Source organism: Jaculus jaculus, chromosome 1 (genome assembly GCF_020740685.1).
Source record: "Jaculus jaculus isolate mJacJac1 chromosome 1, mJacJac1.mat.Y.cur, whole genome shotgun sequence".
Taxonomy (NCBI): Eukaryota; Metazoa; Chordata; class Mammalia; order Rodentia; family Dipodidae; genus Jaculus; species Jaculus jaculus.
Genome location: NC_059102.1, coordinates 212,721,919 through 212,742,161, shown reverse-complemented (window position 1 = coordinate 212,742,161; position 20,243 = coordinate 212,721,919). Strand labels below are relative to the sequence as shown.

General features: G+C 41.2%; 1 protein-coding gene across 1 annotated transcript; it reads left to right on the top strand.

Annotated features, from left to right (window-relative positions):
* Positions 1-4,975: 4,975 nt before the first annotated feature.
* LOC123457885 (disintegrin and metalloproteinase domain-containing protein 25-like) lies at positions 4,976-6,775 on the top strand. Its single transcript, XM_045142479.1, has one exon. The coding sequence runs from the start codon at positions 4,976-4,978 to the stop codon at positions 6,773-6,775; it is 1,800 nt and encodes a 599-aa protein (XP_044998414.1).
* The last annotated feature ends 13,468 nt before the right edge of the window (positions 6,776-20,243 follow it).

The following is a 20,243-nucleotide window of genomic DNA, read 5'->3' as shown; positions in this document are numbered from 1 at the left end:
ACCCAGGTTGGGTGCCACTATTGTACAGGGTATATCGTGTCTGTCTGGTTGCTTTCATCAAGTAGTGCCCCTGCTTGGACATCTTCTCCCATCATCTCATGCAGCACTTTCCTGTGGGAGAGTGGTTAAACATCTGGGAACTGGCTTCCTTCAAGTTGCTAGCCAAATCTCTCAATGCTCTGGGTCAACAGCATGGGGTGCGTTCAGTGAGAAGTTCTTACCTTTTACCTCAGACAGGTAATCAACTTCTTTCACAGAAGCCTGTCTTGTTTTAGGGACCTGATATGTCTCTCCAATCAACATCTCAGTGTTTTATTGTTTGTTTGTTTTGATTTCTTTTTTTTTTTTTTTTTTTTGGTTTTTCGAGGTAGGGTCTCACTCTGGTCAAGTCTGACCTGGAATTAACTCTGTCATCTCAGGGTGGCCTTGAACTCATGGCAATCCCCCTACCTCTGCCTCCCATGGGCTGGTATTAAATGCATGCGCCACCACGCCCGGCTTGTTTTGATTTCTTTTGTTTTGTTTTGTTTTGTTTTGTCTTTTGAGGTAGGTTCTCACTCTAGTACAGGCTGTTCACTATGGAGTCTCAGGGTGGACTCGAACTCACAGTGATTCTCCTACCTCTAACTCCCGAGTGCTGGGATTAAAGGCATGTGTGACCACTCCCGGCTATACAGTGTGTTTTATAATCAACTTTTGGTACTGGGAATTATAAAGAGAGCTGAACGTTTTAGAGTTAGGATTAATCCCAGCTTCTCCAAGACCCTTCTTAGTAGAAGATCCCCTATAATTCTACTAAGTGATATCACTGTCCATCAACAGTCCAGGAATAAGATTGCTATGCTACCAATTCACTTTGTATTTAGTTTTGTGTGTATCTACCTAATCCTCCTATCACCTTCCCCTCAAACCTTTCCATCCATATTATCTGATCCTCGAGTTGCCTATCTGTTATGCCTGCAACTCCTGTTTCAGTTAAGGAACACCAGATGAGGGAGAATATGCAGTGTTTGACTTTCTGTGTTTGTGCATGTTCACTTAGTATGATCTGTTACAAGTCTGACCATTTCCCTACAATTTTCACTCTATTATTTTACCTTACTCCTGAAGAAAATCCCATTGTGTAAATGTACCACAGCTTCATTTTCCAAAATCAACTGAAAGGCATCTGAGTGGATTCCAGTTCTTAGATACTGTGAATAAACATAGTTGAGGAAATATCTCTGCAATAAAGAGGAGAGACTTCGGTTTAGATGTTCAGTATAGGAAAAGTTGGGTCAGTTGGAAGCTCTATTTTCATCTTTTAAGGAGACTTCGTTTTGATTTCCATAGTGGATATACAAGCCTGCACTCACTTGACCAGTGAATGAGGGTTCCTCTTTCCCCAGATCCTTGCCAACATTTATTTTCAGACAATATTTTAATGATTATTATCCTTTCTCAAGTAAAGTGGAATCTCATAGTTGGTTTAGTTTGCATATCCTTGATGGTTAAGGATGAACATTTTCTTAGCTGAGTTTTAGCCATTTGTATTTCTCTAAGGATTCTCCCTATTCAGTTCTCTGCCTCATTTCTTCAGTGTATTGTTTGCTTTTTTTTTTTTTTTTTTTGTAATTTTACTGTTTAGATTTTGAGTTCTTTGTCAATACCAGATACGAGGCCTCTGTCAGTAGTATAGCTAGGCAAAAATTTTCCCATTGTGTGTGCAATCTATTGTTTTTTTTTATTGTACAATTATATGTACAAAAGTTGTTTAGCCTTGTGAGATCCCACTTGTTGGTTATTTAACTTCCTGGCTTCTGAACTATTGTTCAGGAACATTTTCCCACTCCAATGTCATGAAGAGTTCCCCCTACTTTTATTACAAGAAAATAAGAGTGTTAGGTTATATATTGAGGCCTTTAATCCCTTTGTAGTTAATTTTTATGCATGCTGAGAGGAGTGGTTATAGTTTCCGTTGTCTACATGTGGTTGTTCAATTTGTCAGCACCATTTGTAGAAGATACTGTCGGTTCTCCAGGTATGTTTTTGGGTCCTTTGTCAAAATCTAGTAGCTGTAATTACTTGAACTACGGGCTTGTCACTGAGTTTTTATTGGAAACGTCTCCTGAGGAAGTAGGCAATCTTGGTGGATATCCGTTATTGTTGTTGTTGTTACTGCTGTTGTTTGTCTGTGTGTGTGTGTGTGTGTGTGTGCGTGTATGTGATTGAGTTAGGGTGTCCCCATCTCTAGGTAAAAGTCTGGTTGTATTAAGTAGGAAGCAAGAATTTTCCCTTTCAGACATTTCAGTGAGTTTTTTGTTTTGTGTATGAACTGATTTGAAGTAGGATGTTTTTATGTAGACAGATGCACAAGTTGTGGGGTGACACGTTCAAACAGCTCCAAGAGTATGTGGGCCCTAAGGCTGCAACCAACAGCTTGGTGGTAGCCTTATGTGAGGTCTCCAAGCTTGAAAAGTTGTTGTAACTTCCTGTGAGTGGGTCCTAAACATGGCTGTAATCAACACTTCCTAATTGATGCCAGGCAAGGCCACAAATAAAAACCAACATGCCTGCACCTCACACACCCTGTGCACACAGGCAACAAGCAAACTAGAGCCTCACCCTGTCTGGGTGTACAGGCCCTAAACACTCCTGTCCTCCCCTGGAGCCTATCACAGCACAGGGCCTTCAACTGCCTCAGCACACAGGCCCCAAACACCTGGTCTGAGTGCACAGGCACCATACACACATGCAACTCTGTGACCCTGGGCACACAGAGCCCAAACACAGTGGGACCTCCCCAGGTCCAAGTACATAGGCTCCAAACGTGTGGTACATGATTAAAGAGCAAATCCATTGCACCGTGTTGAATCAGGTACAAGACATAATGCTAATCAATTCAAACCTACTACTGGCTTGTGGCACTCAGGCTCACAATCCTGGTAAAAATCACCCAACTCAGAGCAGCTTGAGTGAAAAATCAAGGTTTATTTTGGCTGACAGGCTCGAGTAGGATGATAGAAGGGAAAATGACTGCATGAGCAGAGGGTGGACATGCCCCACCTGACCAACATGAGATGGACATTCTCAACAGGACAGTGTGACAAAGGCTGGAATGGGAATCAGGCTATAATACCCATAGGCCCGCCCGCAACAATACACCACCTCCAGGAGGCTTCTATTTCCAATTGACATCAACTGGGAAACCTAGCATCCAGAACACCTTAATTTATGGAGACGAACTGAATCAAGACACCCCGATCTGCCCCTGGTACCGATAAACTGATAACCATATGTAATGTACAATGCAAGGCATTCATCCAACTTCAAAACCCCCCATAGTTTTCATCAATCCCAATGATATTCAAGTATCTGCATAATCCAAATCTTTTAACAGAGCCATAATACTAATACCCTCCCCCCCACCCCGAGTAAAGCTTAGTGGCACAGAATAAACATTCCCACTGCAAAAGATGGCGCTGGGAATAGCAAAGCAATATTCAGCCAATACAAAATTAAAAATAATCAGGCCAAACAGCAATCTCTGTAGCATCATGTCCCACAATTGTAGACAGTGACAAATCTCAAGTGTGATGATTATAACCAGCAAGAAGTCTCTAGAGTTCCAATTCTTCCCCTCCAGCTAGCCTACTCAAAGTCCTGGAGAATTTCATCCAGGGGCAGCACCTCTCCTTGGCAATCATAACGTAGACTTGGCATCTCCACTGGGTGTCTACTGCAACACGTTTCATATTCATGACCAGCTAGGGTTTCCATGCAAGCATCCAGCAAACCGGCTTTACACTGCCCTTAGCCATTTCCAAAACACAAGACCATGTTGCTAAATCAATGACCCTCTCTTCCCTGTACTCCTTATACTCCACATCACCAGGTAGGGTGCCAATATGTCAATCCAGGGGGCTTTAGAGCAGACATTGAAGAACAGGGCACTCCTTGAGCACCCAGGCCCTTCCAACTAGTCTACATACTTCGTGTTGCACCAGTGCAGGTCAACTGTCCACTTTCTAAGGTTTTAATCTCTCAATTGCAGGTGAATGCGCAGCAGATCATCCAAAGGGTTTGGTTTTTTTCTCCTTGTCTATATCCTCTGGATACAACAGTTCAGGTCTATGCAAAGCAACCCTGCCCAACTTTCCATCTCATGGGTATAGTAGCACGCTTCTCACACAAACTGTAGCCCAGTACAAAACAAGCTCTTTCTCATGCTCATAAGCCAAACCTCTCCATCCATAGTACTTATTGCATTCAGGTCTCTCAATTCTGACCAGAACACTTAGTCAAGCTGTGACTTGCAGTACTGTGAGGCATCTTGGGCCAAGGTTTCAAATCCTTCCACATGCCTCTTGAAAATCAGTTCCAAAAGTCCAAAGCCACACAGTCAGGTGTCTACCAGCAACCACACTCTCAGTACCTCTTTATTGTTGCAGTTAAGTTCTCATTGCTGGTAGAAATGGCCCAACCCAGCACACCTTCTGGGAAAAAGGAGGTATATTTTGGCTTACTGGCTCAAATAGGTTTCCCTGATGGCAGGGAAAAAGCTGGCATGAGTAGAAGGTGGAAATCACCCCCGGGCAACATAAGGTGAAGATAGCAGCACGAGAGTGCGCCAAACAGTAGCATGGGGAAACTGGGTATAACACCATTAAGCCTGCTCCCAACAATGCACCGCCTCCAGGAGGCTTGGATTCCCAATTTGCATGGGCGGTAGCACCTATGGTCCAGAACCACTCAGTTTATGGGGACACCTAAAACAAGCCACCACATGGCTTTTACTATGTTATCCCTACCTGATCATGCTATGCCCATACTTGTGTGACCTGTACCGTTTTTCCTATTTCTTTAGTCCTGCTGCTGTGATGGATGGATTCAGCTACAAGACAGATCACTGAGTGTCAGCGCTGCGTGCTACCAGACCAGAGGGAAGACACAGGCAGCAAGGACTCCTGCCTTTCTTTGGCTTACTCTGCAGAACATGGTCTGTGTGGATAAGGCCCTGCTGCATGTGAGAATTTCAAGGGTGCAGCTATGGCTGGGGGTTTGCCTTGCCCTTTCTGCATATCCCCTGAGTGGGCATGCTCAGCCCCATACACATCCAGAAGTGGTGATACCATTGAGGGTCTCTGCCACTAGTGGAGACATAAGGTCTCCAACCTGGTTGTCCTATAGTATGAGATTTGGGGGCCAGAGACACATTGTCCACCTGAAGGCCAAGCGGGTGCTGGTATCCAGTCAGTTTTCTGTGTTTACCTACACTAAGCAGGGTGCTCTTCAAGAAGAGCAGCCTTTCATCCCAAAGGACTGCTACTACTATGGGTATGTGGAAGGGGACCCAGAGTCCATGGTTGCTATCAACACCTGCCTGGGGGGCATTCAAGGAACAATACAGATAAATAGCACCAGTTATGAAATCAAGCCCAAGAACCTTTCTTCCACATTTGAACATCTGATTTATAAATTGGACAGCAACGACACCCAGCAGTCCCACATGAGATGTGGACTAACAGAAGAAGAAATAGTGCGACAAATGAAGTTTCAAGACAGTGACAACCCTATACTGATGCAAAGTAGCTATCAGGGCTGGTGGACGCATGAACACTTTGTTGAAGTTGGAATTTTTGTAGATAATAATCACTTTGTAGATCGCAAACGTAATGCCACGAAAATTGAGATAGAAGTTCTTATGATGTTCGTTATCGTAAATGAATATTACACGTCTCTGGAAACAGATGTGTTTATAAGTGGGCTTGAGATTTGGACTGAAAGAAATCCAATTCATATAAAGGGAAATATGAGTGATATCATGAGAATATTTTGCTATTGGAAGGCAAATATTGCTCACCCCCTTCCTCATGATAGTATGCAATTTATTGTAAGGCATCACTATGGAATCCTTGTGGGTTTAGGATATGTGAAAACAATATGTGGTAACAAATATAATTGTGGAATCAATTCCTTTGCAAATGAGAACTTAGGAGTTCTTTCACATCTTCTTGCACATGAGGGGGGTCACAATTTGGGTATGTATCATGATAACAAGACATGTACTTGTGGCCAGAGGCACTGTATCATGACTTCATATGTAACTAATTCCATAGTTTGGAGCAACTGTAGTTATAATGAGGCATATAACACTTTTATGACACGTGCCTGTATATGCAATATTCCAAGACCAGTGAAAGCTATCACCAGGAAACATGAGGTCTGTGGGAATGGTGTGGTTGAAGATGGAGAAGTATGTGACTGTGGATCCAAAGAATCTTGTATGAAAGGTCCCTGTTGCATGGCAGATTGCACTCTGAAAAATGGTTCTGATTGTGCCGTGGGGGGTTGTTGCAAAGACTGCCGATTCAGTCCACCAGGCACACTGTGTAGAGACGTGGCAAATGAGTGTGATCTTCCTGAGTGGTGCAATGGAACTTCCCAGGAATGTCCTCATGATGTGTATATGCAGGGAGGAAGCCCTTGCAAGGACAATAACTACTGCTATGAAAAGAAGTGTCATAATCGTCAGGAACAGTGTCACCAAATTTTTGGCAACCAATCCAGAATTGCAGAACAGAGCTGCTACAATGTGAACCTCCGAGGTGACCGTTTTGGCAACTATGGTATAACAGCTCGCAATTACTTAAGATGTCATCCCCCACATGTCCTTTGTGGCCGAATTCAGTGTGAGAATGTGACAGAGATTTCTGATATGAAAGGTCATACCACTGTGCATTTGGGTCAAGTCAATGACATCACTTGCTGGGGTATTGACTACCACTGGGGCTGAAAACACCTGATGATGGTAATGTGGAAGATGGCAATGCCTGTGGTGTGAAAAAAAATGTGTTTGCGCAGGAAGTGTGTTCCTGTGAAAGCTTTGCAACGAGATTGCCATTCTGAAACCTGCAATAGGAGAGGAGTCTGCAACAATAAAGATCACTGCCATTGTGATGTAGGATGGAATCCACCAAACTGCCTGACAGCTGGTGATGGAGGAAGTGTTGACAGTGGCCCAGCTCCTCCAAGAAAAATAGTTCGAAGGAAAAGATGGAGTTGGCTCCTACTACTTTTATTGATTCCACTTTGGATTTTGTTATGCTGTTTATTAATTTGGCTATGGAGAAGGAAAAAGTCATCAGATAAAGAGAAAACAGAGAAAGATCATGATCCACATAAGAAAAAATAGCTCAAAGTTAACCAGTTATTAAAAACAGAGCAGCTCCCTGTTTAATCTTCAGCTGGCCCTTAAAATGAAGACATTCCAACTTCAAAAACAAAACCCAATCCCATGAATGTTTCCTTTCCAGTGTCGTGACAGTAAAAATACACTTCCCGTTTTCAGAACAACCATAAAAAACTCCCAGAGATCCATGTGGTTTCAGAATCTCTCTCTCAATCTCTCCCTCTCTCCCTCTCTCTCTCTGTCTCTCTCTCTCTCACACACACACACACATATAATCAACTAAATAAAAATAAATTGCTAGACATTCAGGATTTTCATTATTTAAAGCAATATTTGGTTTAATGTTCATATAATTTGTCTCAGTATCCCACAGCAATGTCCAAAGCATTGATCTGCTGGTGTGACTTTATGTACATGTATATATACATATGTACATGCATATATGTGTTGTGTGTGTGTAGCATGTCTGTGCGTCTGTGAAGTGTGTGTGTGTGCATGTTTATACGTACATGTGTACATGCTGTGTATGCGTTTTTGGGTGTATGTATGTGGTGTGTATGTTTGGGTTCTTTGTGTCTAGGTGCCCACTGTGTGCATTTGTGTGTGTGTGTCTGTGTCTGTTTGTGGTATGTATGTATGTGCTGTGTGTGTGTGAGCATGCGGGTTTGGCATGTATGTTGTCCTTATGTCTATCAGTTCCACACCACCTTCTTGTTTTCATTATGCTTTGTTACAGGGAGAAAGGGAGACTATACAACCATTTCCTCAGTGCCAAGCCTCCCTAAGGAAACACGCCCTTCTCAGAAGGCACAGGAGACTGAACACCTGGGGCCCTCTTGATTGACATTCCTCTGGGTGGGGTCTCAGTGGCAGTTCTTACATGGATGGCAGCAGCAGCTTTAAGTCTCACAAGATTGCCATGTAGACCATGTAGATGATCCCAGAGCAAAGGCATTGCCAGCCCTATGACATCCAGCACAACTACAAACAGCCTAGAACACAATGCTGTGTCCTAGGACTTTGAGCCTTACACCAAATTCCAAAGGTTCTACCACCAACTAAATATACCCACTCTTCAAGGTTTAGTTGTTCAACTCTTGGAACAAATTCCAAGGCTCTGTGTCCTACTGCCTCCAATCTCTTCCCTTTGATTTCAAGTGCCAGATCTGCACATATTACCTTGAAATTTTGGGTTATGTCCAGGGTGTGAACTCTGGAAGTGAACTCTCATGGCTACAGGAATTATGTACAGTATAAAATAATGACAAAGTCTGACTTCACATTTGCCCTTAAGCAGCTTTAAGACAATTTTAATCCTTACATGGAATTTCTTTAACAAAATGAAAGCAAAAATAAAATCCCCAAACAGGGCTCAGGAGTCTGAGGACCTGTGTTTATATCTACCACTGTACATAAAAGCCAGCTCAATAGTGGGTAAGTTCCCGCACTGCTCCTACACTGACAAGGCATGAGTCCGACAGAGGAATCCTCAAAGTTCACAATGTGTGCAGCGGGTGCAACAAGGAACCCAGCCTCAAACAAAGTGTAAGATGAGGACCAACTTTAGGGAACGTGCTTTTACCGCTAAACACTTGCTATATGCACGAGTGTTAACAAACACAAACACTCGCACACCCCAGCCAAAAAGTAAATAATAATAATAGTAATAATAATAATAATAATAATAATAATAATAATAATAACTCTAGTCACTAAAGTCACAGTCAACATTGAGTCTAATACAGTTCCATAAAGATACTTTGAATTCTTTATTTTATTCCTGACAGACACAGAGAGAGAAAGAGGCAGAGAGAGAATGGTTCCACCAGGGAATTTCTGCCACTGTGAATGAACTGTGGGCACATCCCCCCACCCCTTGTGTGTGACTGCAAGCTTGGGTCACGTCATATTTGGCTATTTGCCACTTGGAGACTCAAACATACATTCATTGGCTTCATAGGCAAGCAATGTCACATCTAAGCCATTTATGCAGCCCTATTTTGAATTCATAATTGTGTGCAATAAATATGAACACTTTGTAATTTGAAAATAAAAGATAAAAAGACCAAGTGGCATTTAAAAATCACGTTTTTGTGTTCTTGCTTTATTCTTCCCTCCTTTCTTCTTTCCTTCCTTCCTTCCTTCTTTTCCTTCTTTCTTCTTTAGGTACAGTTTTGCTCTAGCCCACACAGACACGGAAATCACTATGTACTCCAGGGTGGCCTTGAACTCATGATGATTCTCCTACCTCTGCTCTCCTAGTGTTGGGACTACGGCCTGTGCTACAATGCCTAACAATTTCTTAATTTTTTAATTTTTTTTTTCTTTTTCAATAATTTTTGTTTATTTATATACATATTTTTTGAAAAGGACAGTCAGAAAGAGTGAGAGAGAGAATGGGCACACCAGAGCCTCCCCCAGCCATGGCAAACGAACTCCAGATGCAAGAGCCACTTTGTGCATCTGACTTAGGTGGGTCCTGGGGAATGGAGCCTTGATCTGCACCCCTTAGACTTGACAGGCATGTGCTTACCTGTTAAGCCATCTCTCTAGCACCCTAATTTATTTTTTATTGACAACTTCAGTAATTATAGAGAATAAACCATGTTAATTCATTGCTCCAAGTCCCTTGCACAACTCCACATTCCATGCTATCCTTTACCCCTCCACCAGTCTCTCTTTTATTCTGATGTCATCTTCTTCTCCTTCTATTATACTAGTCTTGTGTAGGTAATGACAGGGACTGTGAAGTCATGGATATCCAAGCCACTTCAAGTCTGGAAGACTGCATTGTAAGGAGTCATGTCTTTCCATTGGCTCACACATTCTTCCTGTCACCAATTCTGCAATGGACCTTGAGCCTTGGAAGTTATAATCGAGATGATTAGGTCCTGAGCACTTCTCTGACAATTGTTCTCAAAACTGTGGGGATTTTTGAGTCATCTCAGAGGCCATTGCCATGTGAAAGGAGAAGTTTCTATCACCAAATTGGGAATAGCATAAGTATATGGGTATGAATAGTAATAGAAGTATTTACTGAGTAGTTTGATGACCATCTTATATACATATAGGGAGACACCAGCAGACATTACACGCTTAGGGCTCATGATTTTCCCTGTCACAGGTTTTCAGTATCAGGCATGCATTCCCTCCCATGAAGCAGGCCTCCAGTGCAATTAGAGACCAGTTGGTTTCCCTTGTAACAGACATGACACTCTTGCACCTATTGTCTCATTTGGCCTGCCTGGCCATACTTAAGGCTGGCAAAGTCTACTGTTGTTCACTGGTGACTTCTCTCTCTCCCATGTAGCTGTATGCAGACATTTCTGCTAAATTTCTGTCATCTTTTCTACAAGGGTACAGTTTTTAATCTCAGCTCCTGCAAGATTTCTTGGTGACCATGCAGCCCAAGGAAGTGGAGTCTTCAAGATTAGGGTCGTACCATCTATTTCTGATGGGAAACCAAGATCTTCGCATATGGCCTATAATGTTCTGGAGCATCAGAGTACTTACTGCCCAACAACTCACTGAAAAGTATGCCATCACTGGCTCTAAATGTTATCTAGTAATAATCTATGACTTTTGGGGGCACCATTGTCCAAAGAAGTAGATTTCCATATGACTTTCTCATAGGCTCTTAGGTTCTGATTAGCCCTCCCCCACCTTTTCTGCACTCAGTTTTTTTTTTCCTGAACTCACTTAAACCTTTATACCACCTTTAATTGCTCTTTTAGTTATATGTATACAATACCATCCCCTTAAGCCCCCCTCCCCCCATTTCTTTCCTCTCATATAGCCTTTCTAGCTAACTAGCCCTCCACATTTTCAATAAAACTTGGCGCTGTTTTCAAATACAGAATACAGAGCTTTGGCAGATTGTTAAGTGACTAAAATGCTTGCTTGCCAAACATAATTGACCTTGGTTGAATTCTCAACAACCCATGAAAAGCTGGAGGCAAAGTGACTGATACATTTGTACCTCCAACATTTATTCAATAATAGGAGGTGGAGACAGGAAAATTCAGAGCTTATGGTTGTTTTAGCAACAGCTTGTCTCAAAGAAGTTGGAGCATAGACACCTTGAGGATGTCACTGTGGCATGTAGACACCCCTAAACACACACACAATTATACAAAATGAAGAATTTAAGTTATATAAATATATAGTTGGCAAAGAGCTGGAATGTGACTTCTCTTTCCTGTGGAATACCTGTGGACAATGCATGTGAGATAGGATGAGTTCTGGTCAGTCAGAACAGAGGACCTCAGCACTGAAGAGAGGAAGTACAGTATGCTAAGTACTACACAGCACTAGATTTGTAAGGCAGGTGTGCTGTGCATTTCATGTCTGTGTCATCATTTCCCCACACCTAGCCAACTTTAAACATTCCTGGTGATTTTTTTTCCTATTTCAGTACTTTCTTTTAAGCAGTGCAATTACAGCCATGCACCCTGGCTCCATTTCCCATCTCTGTAGACAACATTGCTCTGCTGGCCTTTATGTCTCACGGGGACATGGACATGCTGAGAGCAGCAAAGCAGGACTCCTCAAGCATCTGAGGACACGAGGTGACATTTCCACCACCCCTTCCACTGTCTGCATCCCTTCCTATATCTTTCGCATGGTACTGTGAATTTCCAGAAAGATGAGGGTCAGCAGCAGAATACTTTGAAAACATGAACCGTGAGACAAGACAAGGGAGCTTTTCACAGGACTGAAACCCTCGACAGCCTCTCTGATGACAGGTGGGTTAATTTATCATTGACTTTAGCTGCTTGCATGATGATGCTCCTGTTTCTATAGTGTTTACTCAAATCAATTTTTATGAATGAATCACCTAAGTTCTTTACCCAGCATGTCAAGTATATAGTACATCTTGTAATTACCCAATTTAATTTGCTTAATAAATTCTGGTCATCCTCACCACATATTCAGACACTCAATTTTTGTCTAGTTAATGTGCAGGAAGGAAAGAACATCTCCATGTTCATGAATGTATAAGGCACAATGAAGTAACTAAAAGCTTACTGTGGCTAAAGACTGAGGAGAGAGCGGTATGTTAAGATGAAGTAGCAATGGAGGGCAAGAATTTTATTATGTAGGGCCCAGGCATCTTAGCGTTTACCAGCTTAAGCAAAGACAAAGGTTCTTACTGGTTCAGGGGGCATGTTCAAGTGTGCATATCTCAGAAAGCCCACCAACAAGAGCATGGGGTGCAGAGAATTCACTCCCACGAGGAACTAAGAAATAAGCTGCCCTCTCTGCTATCTTTGTTCCCTCCAGTAAAATAAAGTGGCTATTTACCTAAAGGTAACACTTCCCTGTCTATTCTTAGCAGAGAAAGCTTCCCAATTCCTACAGTCTTTCACTTCTCACTCTCAAGAAGTCACCCTAACTGTTGTTAGGGAATTCAGTAGGTGACCACTCTTAGTGCTTCCTGCTGATAGCGTGTGATGCTGAGCCACAGAAAACAAGTTCCTCCAGAGGAGCCTATAGTAAAACAGTTCCTGTTAAGTTAGATGGGCTCAGTGGTCAACCATTTCGTTTAAGTGTGGCGAGTGGTCTCTTTGTATTCTCAGCATTTGGAATTGCACCTGAAACCTTCTAAGAGCATTACCAGCATCAAAATAAAAGTGCTTGAGAGAAGTGCTCAATCCAACACTGGCAAGGTCATGTATGATGGGTACATGCAAGACAAGTGACAGAAAACCCTTGACAAAATTGGTCATAGGTGTCAAATGACTGGTCATCTTGTCCGTTGTTGATGATTTTGTGTACTTTTGAAGTGTTCCATTTGTCTCTTTTAAGATTTCTTTTTTCATCTGCTAGCTCAAATAGGGCCATGGGCCATTGTGCCTCCATAATTTTAACCCTGTGGGGTGAGTCTTTTGTTAATCTAAGGGAAGAAGTCCCTTCAATGTCTGTATTCTCATAAGACTTATAAGTAGAGCACAAATAGAGTTGCCTTTTGGGCCTGATAGTCTGCTAGATTCCCATATTGGGGTAACTTAAAAGATCTGCAGGATAAATCCGATTGAGTTATGGTGTTATTGCCTTCTCCTTCCTACAGGGATATTACTTTTCTCATCTAACAAACACTGTCCTTCACTGGACAGATACCAAAGGTCAGACCTCCCAAAAAAGTGAGTCCTAGTGTTGTTCTGGGCACAGCAAATATTTCCCTCTTGAAAGCCATCATATATGTATGTATGTATATGTGTGTGTGTGTATGTATGTATGTATACATATATATATATATATATACACACATATATATATGTATATGTATATATATACACACACACCCACACATATATATGTATATATATATAGATTTTAAATATATATGTCTATTTAAAATAGGTACAAGGATCAGATAATCCTCCTAAAAGACTAGGGTTCTTAGCAGGATGTGGTATCACATGCCTTTAATTCCAGCATTTGGGAGCAGAAATAGGAGAATGTCTGTGATTTCAAGGCCACCATGAGGCTACAGAGTGAATTACAGTTCAGTCTGTGCTAGAGGAATACCCTACCTAGAAACCCCCTTTTGAAAAAATTTAGGGTACTTACAGGTGTGGGAGTGCCCAATATTAAACCTATCAGTGGCAGAGGTAGAAGAATAGCTGTAAGTTTAATGCCAGTCTCAAAAATCTCAGAAATTTCTTGAATCTCCAAAATAATCTAATTAAATATTACATATTCTATAGTGACTTCATATCAAGCCAGGTTATTTCATAAATGCTTTACAACTAAGAAACATGGACAACACATTCATTTCAACTTTATCTTTTTTTTAAAGTAATAATTTATGTATTTAAAACTTAAATATTATTGCTGACAACATTTATAAGATCTGTTGGAAGACCTTAGAGATTATATTCATGTCCAAAGATAATAAATTATTATGGCACTCGCTACTATAATTAGTTACTGCACAATAGAAATAAATATCATCCTATAGGTATTATAAACATTCTTTTATTTTATTTTACATTCTTTCTCTGTCGTTTGTAAATGCATATGCTGGCACCTCCACAAGTACACACATGAGGGGAGTATTTCATGTATACTTTCTTTTTTTGAGGTAGGCCAAACAGACTGACCACTATTATGAGAGAAAAAGAGCGAGAAAGAGAGATATTAGGAGAGATATTTGGCACACCAGGACCTCCAGCCACTGCAATAGAACTGCAGACAATTGCACCCCCTTGTGCACACGTGTGACCTTGAGTGTATGATCTGATTTTTGGGGGACCTGGAGATTTAAACATGGGTCCTTAGGCTTTGCAGACAAGCACCTTAACTGTTAACCCATCTCTACAACCCTCCACGTATATTTTTATTAAAGCATCTTGAATTGCACCAGCAGATTCTAGTTAAGTTTTCCTGCACAACTATAACCGATATCTAAAATATGGGACACTCTCCCCTGGACATGAAGGGACTGGTGCATTTATAACCTTGTAGTGAAGGTTACTTAGTAACTAACACCATAATACCTGCACAGTATTGAGCCCATCAACATTTCAACAGAGATAATCGAGGAAGAGGAAAAAAAGAATGATATCTAAGTAGAAGAGGGATCACATAGAAAAGAGTTCCTTGGGAGTGGGGCACAAGAGGGCACTAATGAGGGTAATTAAAAGGGCATTATGATCAAATTACAGAAGGTTTATGTGTTAAAATTCTCAATACAAAATGTAAGAACATCCCGACCCCTCACATATTTTACCGGAACATGACTTCATTTTTGTTCAGCATTCCAAATGGAGTCGAAATCAGGGAAGGAGACCTGCTCATGCATGGCCTCAGTGGAAATACACTGGTCACTGTGGAGCAGAACCCAGAAAACCAGTCACCTTAAGGCTCCTCCCTCTCACTGTCCTACAACCACAGCAGACTTCTGGCACTCACGCAACACGTGCCCCCACCAATCCTTCAGCAGGTTTTTTTTTTTTTAACTTTTTTATTAATTAGTTTTGTATTCAGCAAATACAGTCAGTTTGGTACCATTATTAGGCTCATCCGTGACGTACCCCCTCCCATTGGCCCCTCCTTCTTGAGGTATATGGGTCAGGCATTGTGGAGTTAGCCCACAGTTATGGGTAGGATAAATGTTTCTGCATATCATAACCCAACATGTGGCTCCTTCAGGAGGTTTTGGTCTTGTTAAAACCTACAATTCTTGTCTTTCCCTCAGAGCTCAACAGTGTCACTACTGTTATTGCAATTTCTCAAGCAACCCAAACTAAGTCACTTTATTCATCTTCATTGCTGCTGTTCCCTTTCATATGTGTCAGTATTATACCAATGTTAACAGGATTTCTATAAATATACAGTACATATTCATTGCTACCAACTAGGGGCACTTCTGAGCTAAGATTTGAGGAGAAACAAAGAATTCCAAAGGGGAATGATAAGAGTTATAAAGGCAGGCCTGCAGAGATGACTTAGCAGTTAAGCACTTGGCTGTGAAGCCTAATGACCCCGGTTCGAGGCTCAATTGTCCAGGACCCAAGTTAGCAGTATGCACAAGGTGGCACAGGCTTCTGGAGTTCGTTTGCAGTGGCTGGAAGCCCTGGCACTCCTGTTTCTCTCTCTCTCTCTCTCTCTCTCTCTCTCTCTCTCTCTCTCTCTCTCTGTCACTGTCAAATAAACAACAAAAAATAAATTTAAAAAAATTTATAAAGGCATTAATTTCTAAATCTTGTCAACACTGACCATAGTTAAGTAAACAATGGCTAGTATTTATAACTCCTTTTTCTACTTCCTATTCCCAATTTTTGCCACCCTCTGTAAGTACCTTAGCAGGTCTTGTACTTTACCTGGTGTGGTGACCAACAACTCCACCTTGAGGGGTCTGAGAAATTCATCATCTTGCGTTGCATGGTTGGAAGAGTTTCCCATTGACCTTGGTCACAGCGCAGGGTAACACCAGGAAGCATCTCAAAAGATCTTCCATACCCAAGACATGTTCTTTAACCTCCTTTGTAGAGCCACAGCCAAATTTTGACCCAATAAAATGACTCAAACACCCCAGACAACACTGTAACTCCTTTATTGGCCTATTGACTTAGAGGCATCAGGAGTAAAATGTTGCCCATGGAAATTCTTAGCTTCTAGCACAACTGAGTGCTATTCGTCCATCTTGGAGGAAGCACCCATCCCCTGCAACGAAGACCTCTGGGTGAGCAGAACATGAGGTTGCAGTAAAAGGAGGAAAAAATGTAGTTGGGTTGATAATTTGGGGCAATGGTAACTAACACCATTCCCATTTCCACATTTGATTCCTGGACCTGTGAATTCTGGCTATAGGAGTAACTGTGTCATATGTCAGATGTTGATACAGACCATATACAGCCTTTCAAGAAACCTTTCCCCAGCCCTCCAGCCTATTGCCACCTTGTTAGCACTACAACTGTGTCTTTCAAAAGGCAGGATCTAGGAAGGATGCTCAGAGGATCAAGTGGATGCCATTCAATGTGGAGTGCCCAAACTCAATTTCCAGAACCAACCCACAGAAAAATCTTGAAGACTTCAGTCTCTTCCACAACCACAGGATACTTATGGTGACTGTGCAGAGGTAAGAAAATTCTTCATGAGCTCAGGATTAGCCCACAAAATAAAATACACAAAGAAATTTTGTCTCACAAGGTATGGACACACAGGTGAGGACAAACCCAAAAGTTATTCTCAGACCTCCACACGCCCTCTACACCAGGCATGCCAGCAGTCATATGCATAAATGTATGTGTGCATACATAACACACACACACACACACACCACCCATAAAATAAAATGAAAAAAAGACCATTATACTCTCCTATCAAGCCAGCTTCTTCAAGATAGTAGGAGAACACGGAACATCGTAAGACCAGTTTATTCTTTGAGCAGAGTTCCATGGTCATATCATTTAGGTTTTTTTTTTAATTTAATTTATTAGTTTTCTTTTCAGTGAATACAGGCAGTTTGGTACCATTATTTAGGCTCATCTGTGATCTACCCCCTCCCATTAGTCCCTCCTTGTTAATGAAAATGGGTCGTGCATTGTGGAGTTAGCCCCCAGTTATTAGTATGATAAATGTCTCTGCAAATCATGACCCAACATGTAACTCTGACATTCTTTCTGCCCCCTCTTCAGCAAGATTTTCCTGAGCCATGTTGGGTTCATTTTTGGTCTGCTTCAGTGCTGAGGTGTTGGGGATCTCTGAGGCGTTGGCTCTCTGATTTGGTAGGAGTTGATTTTTCTCTGCGTTGATCTCCTTCCCCTTTGTGCTGGTATCCGGTTTACAGGAAAACATCACCCTTTTTGAAGTGAGTTCCTTGGTCAGAATCAATGCTGTGTGGTCCAAGAAAGAATAATATCATATTATTTGATCATAATATCATATTATTATGATGGACCGATATGATGTCCTATGGAAATGACAGTGATTAAGATCCTTGTGAATGAAATTATGACACATGAATAGAAAGTTTATATAATAGTAAAGGTGTATTGCTGGTTTCCTGCCTAAAAGCAAGTTGCTTCCAGTGTTCTTTATAGACAGGTATGATGCCAAGTATCAGGAGATGTGATAGTCTCAAGAAAAGAAACTACGTCTGCCACAGCATTAACTGGAGTTACCAATTGGTTACATTCCAATGATTAACTGTCATTCCCCATGATCTATCTGTCATCTGAACTCACCAGAAAGAAGAGTTAAAGGGAGACACAGTCTTAAAAGAAACAGTAATCTCTCCTCCTCCCAGGGATGTGACATTGTTTTCAGATCACTGTTTTCCATAATAGATTCAGCTCTAATGACTTCCACTTAGCCTTTTCAACCATATTAGCCCTCTGTCTACAAGGAGCTAAAGAGGCTATTCTGCCAGCTTCTAAATATAATCTATCCTAATTATGCATTCTAGGGCAGGGAAAACAACTTCATGATGGGATGAGTTTGGAGATCCACTGGCCCTACCAAACCAGACTTTGTCTAAAACTACACTGTTCACCTGACCTCTGTAAACTCTCCTTGAACTGGAGGGACATATTGTTGTTTGGAGTCTCTTCGCATCATTGTCCATTTAGAGCCAATGTCTAGTAATATGTGGGAAACCTGATTATTTCATTTTATTCAATATGCAGTTATCCTAGTAGCAGGCCACAGGCTCTTCTCTGGAAGGCTGGAAGAAAAATTAGTACTACAACTTATCAGAATTCGGGGCTTGCAAGATGGATTAGTGGTCAAAGGTACTTGCGTGGAAAGCCTACCACCCTGGGATGAATTACCTAGAACAAACATAAAGTCAGATACACAAAGAGGCACGTGCATCTGGAGTTCAAAGGGGACAGAGCATCAACATTACCCCCTCTGTTTCTCTCTTTCTCCCCTCTTTCAAAAGGTGATTTTATTAAAAAATAAAATAAAATTCATGGTTTAGGAAGGTTGTTTATCAACTGGACCTGGCCTCCTCTTCCTTCTAGCCATTCTGGGTCCACAATGTCCATAATATAACCTTGGAGCTGGTTTTCAGGCTAGCAGTGTGAGCAATACCGCTTCTTCTGCAATGTCTCCTGGGCCACAGCAGATGAATTAAAGATGAAATATCTCGTCATACGTGGTTGGCTAACTTTTCTTTGCATATTGATCAATCTTGGATCTTCTCAGTATTCTCTGCCATCTTTAAAATAGTAGAATCTATAGCCAAAATGAGAGCATCTTGAATTAAAGGTTAGAATCATAGGTTTCTGAGAGGGTTTTTGATGTGTCAAAAAGTACTAGGGGACTCTCTCTGTAGTCCATTTGATTCCTAACCACTCTATTATGACTTGCTTCCCAGTACCAAGAATGAGATATCTCCCATTGAATGAGGTTCATATGCAATCCAAGAACGAATGATCCACATAAGCTGTGTGCCACTATCACACAGGTATAAGATTTCTTGGATGGTTACTTTCAAAACTGGAAGGATCCTTCCTTATTCAAGCGGCTATCTTCCAGAATGTCACAAAGCATTTTCCAGTGCTATGGGGAATAGGCAGGAGGAAACTGGATTCCCTCTCAGTTCCAGTATAGTCTCTTGACGTACTGTAATGGTTCTTTAAAGAGATCATAGCATGAGTTATCAGCGTTCTGCTTGCTACCAGGAGAGACTTTATTAGTGCTAGGTCCAGGTGACATCAAGTCCACTCAAAAATCTCCTTTCACTCTCTTTCTCTTGAACCCATCCTGGTAACACAATCCATACTAATCAAGGTTTTGTTGAGATAAAATGAATATGTATTATAAAAGGTAGCTTGTTAGATTAGCTTATAGGATATAGCCAGGGTACTCCAACAATAACTGTTTTCAGTCTAAAATACCTGAGAATCCAGTAACTATTCAGTACATGGGTCTGGGTACCTCAGCAGTCCTTCTTGCTGAAGGTTGAAGGATTCCTTAAGACCAGAGATAATTTTGCAAAAAAAAAAAAAAAAGGACAACCACAAATTCATTGACTTTAGACATTTATGCATGCATGGACTACTCAGCATTTCAGCAGAACAGATCAGAATTTTGGGGAGGCCTCAGCTAAGTAAGTCAACTGCAAAGGTGCTTATAATCTACTAATCAAAGTGTGGTTCACACCATGTTCTCATCTTTCTCTAATTCTAGTGAATGTAGTCTTAATAGGGAGCTAGCTAATCCACTTGTAAAGTCTTTCTCACTCTCACTGTCAGGTCTCTGCCAACTGGGACATCACACTCCTGCTAAGTTTATGACACATGCACAGGAATATTCCTATTGCACCACAGGATCCTCTAAAGAATATGGTGTTTTATTGCTATTCTTTAACCAACGTTCTTATTAAGACCAATAGTTTTGTTTCAGTTTTAAAACCTACTTGACAAAGATATGATGCAGATTTTCTGTTTGAGGAGTCTAAAATCATATTCTAGAAAGTTATCTTCAAGCATTTCTATCACTTTTGAAAATTAATACATTCAACAATAAAATTTCTTTCATTTCCAGGAACATGACTGTTTTGATTGGATTCTGACAAATAATAAGTACTATACATATAAATTTATGTAAAGTAAGC

What these genes read in the sequence shown, in the direction of transcription:
- LOC123457885 (XM_045142479.1), top strand. Translation starts at nt 4,976, where the DNA reads ATGGTCTGTGTGGATAAGGCCCTGCTGCATGTGAGAATTTCAAGGGTG.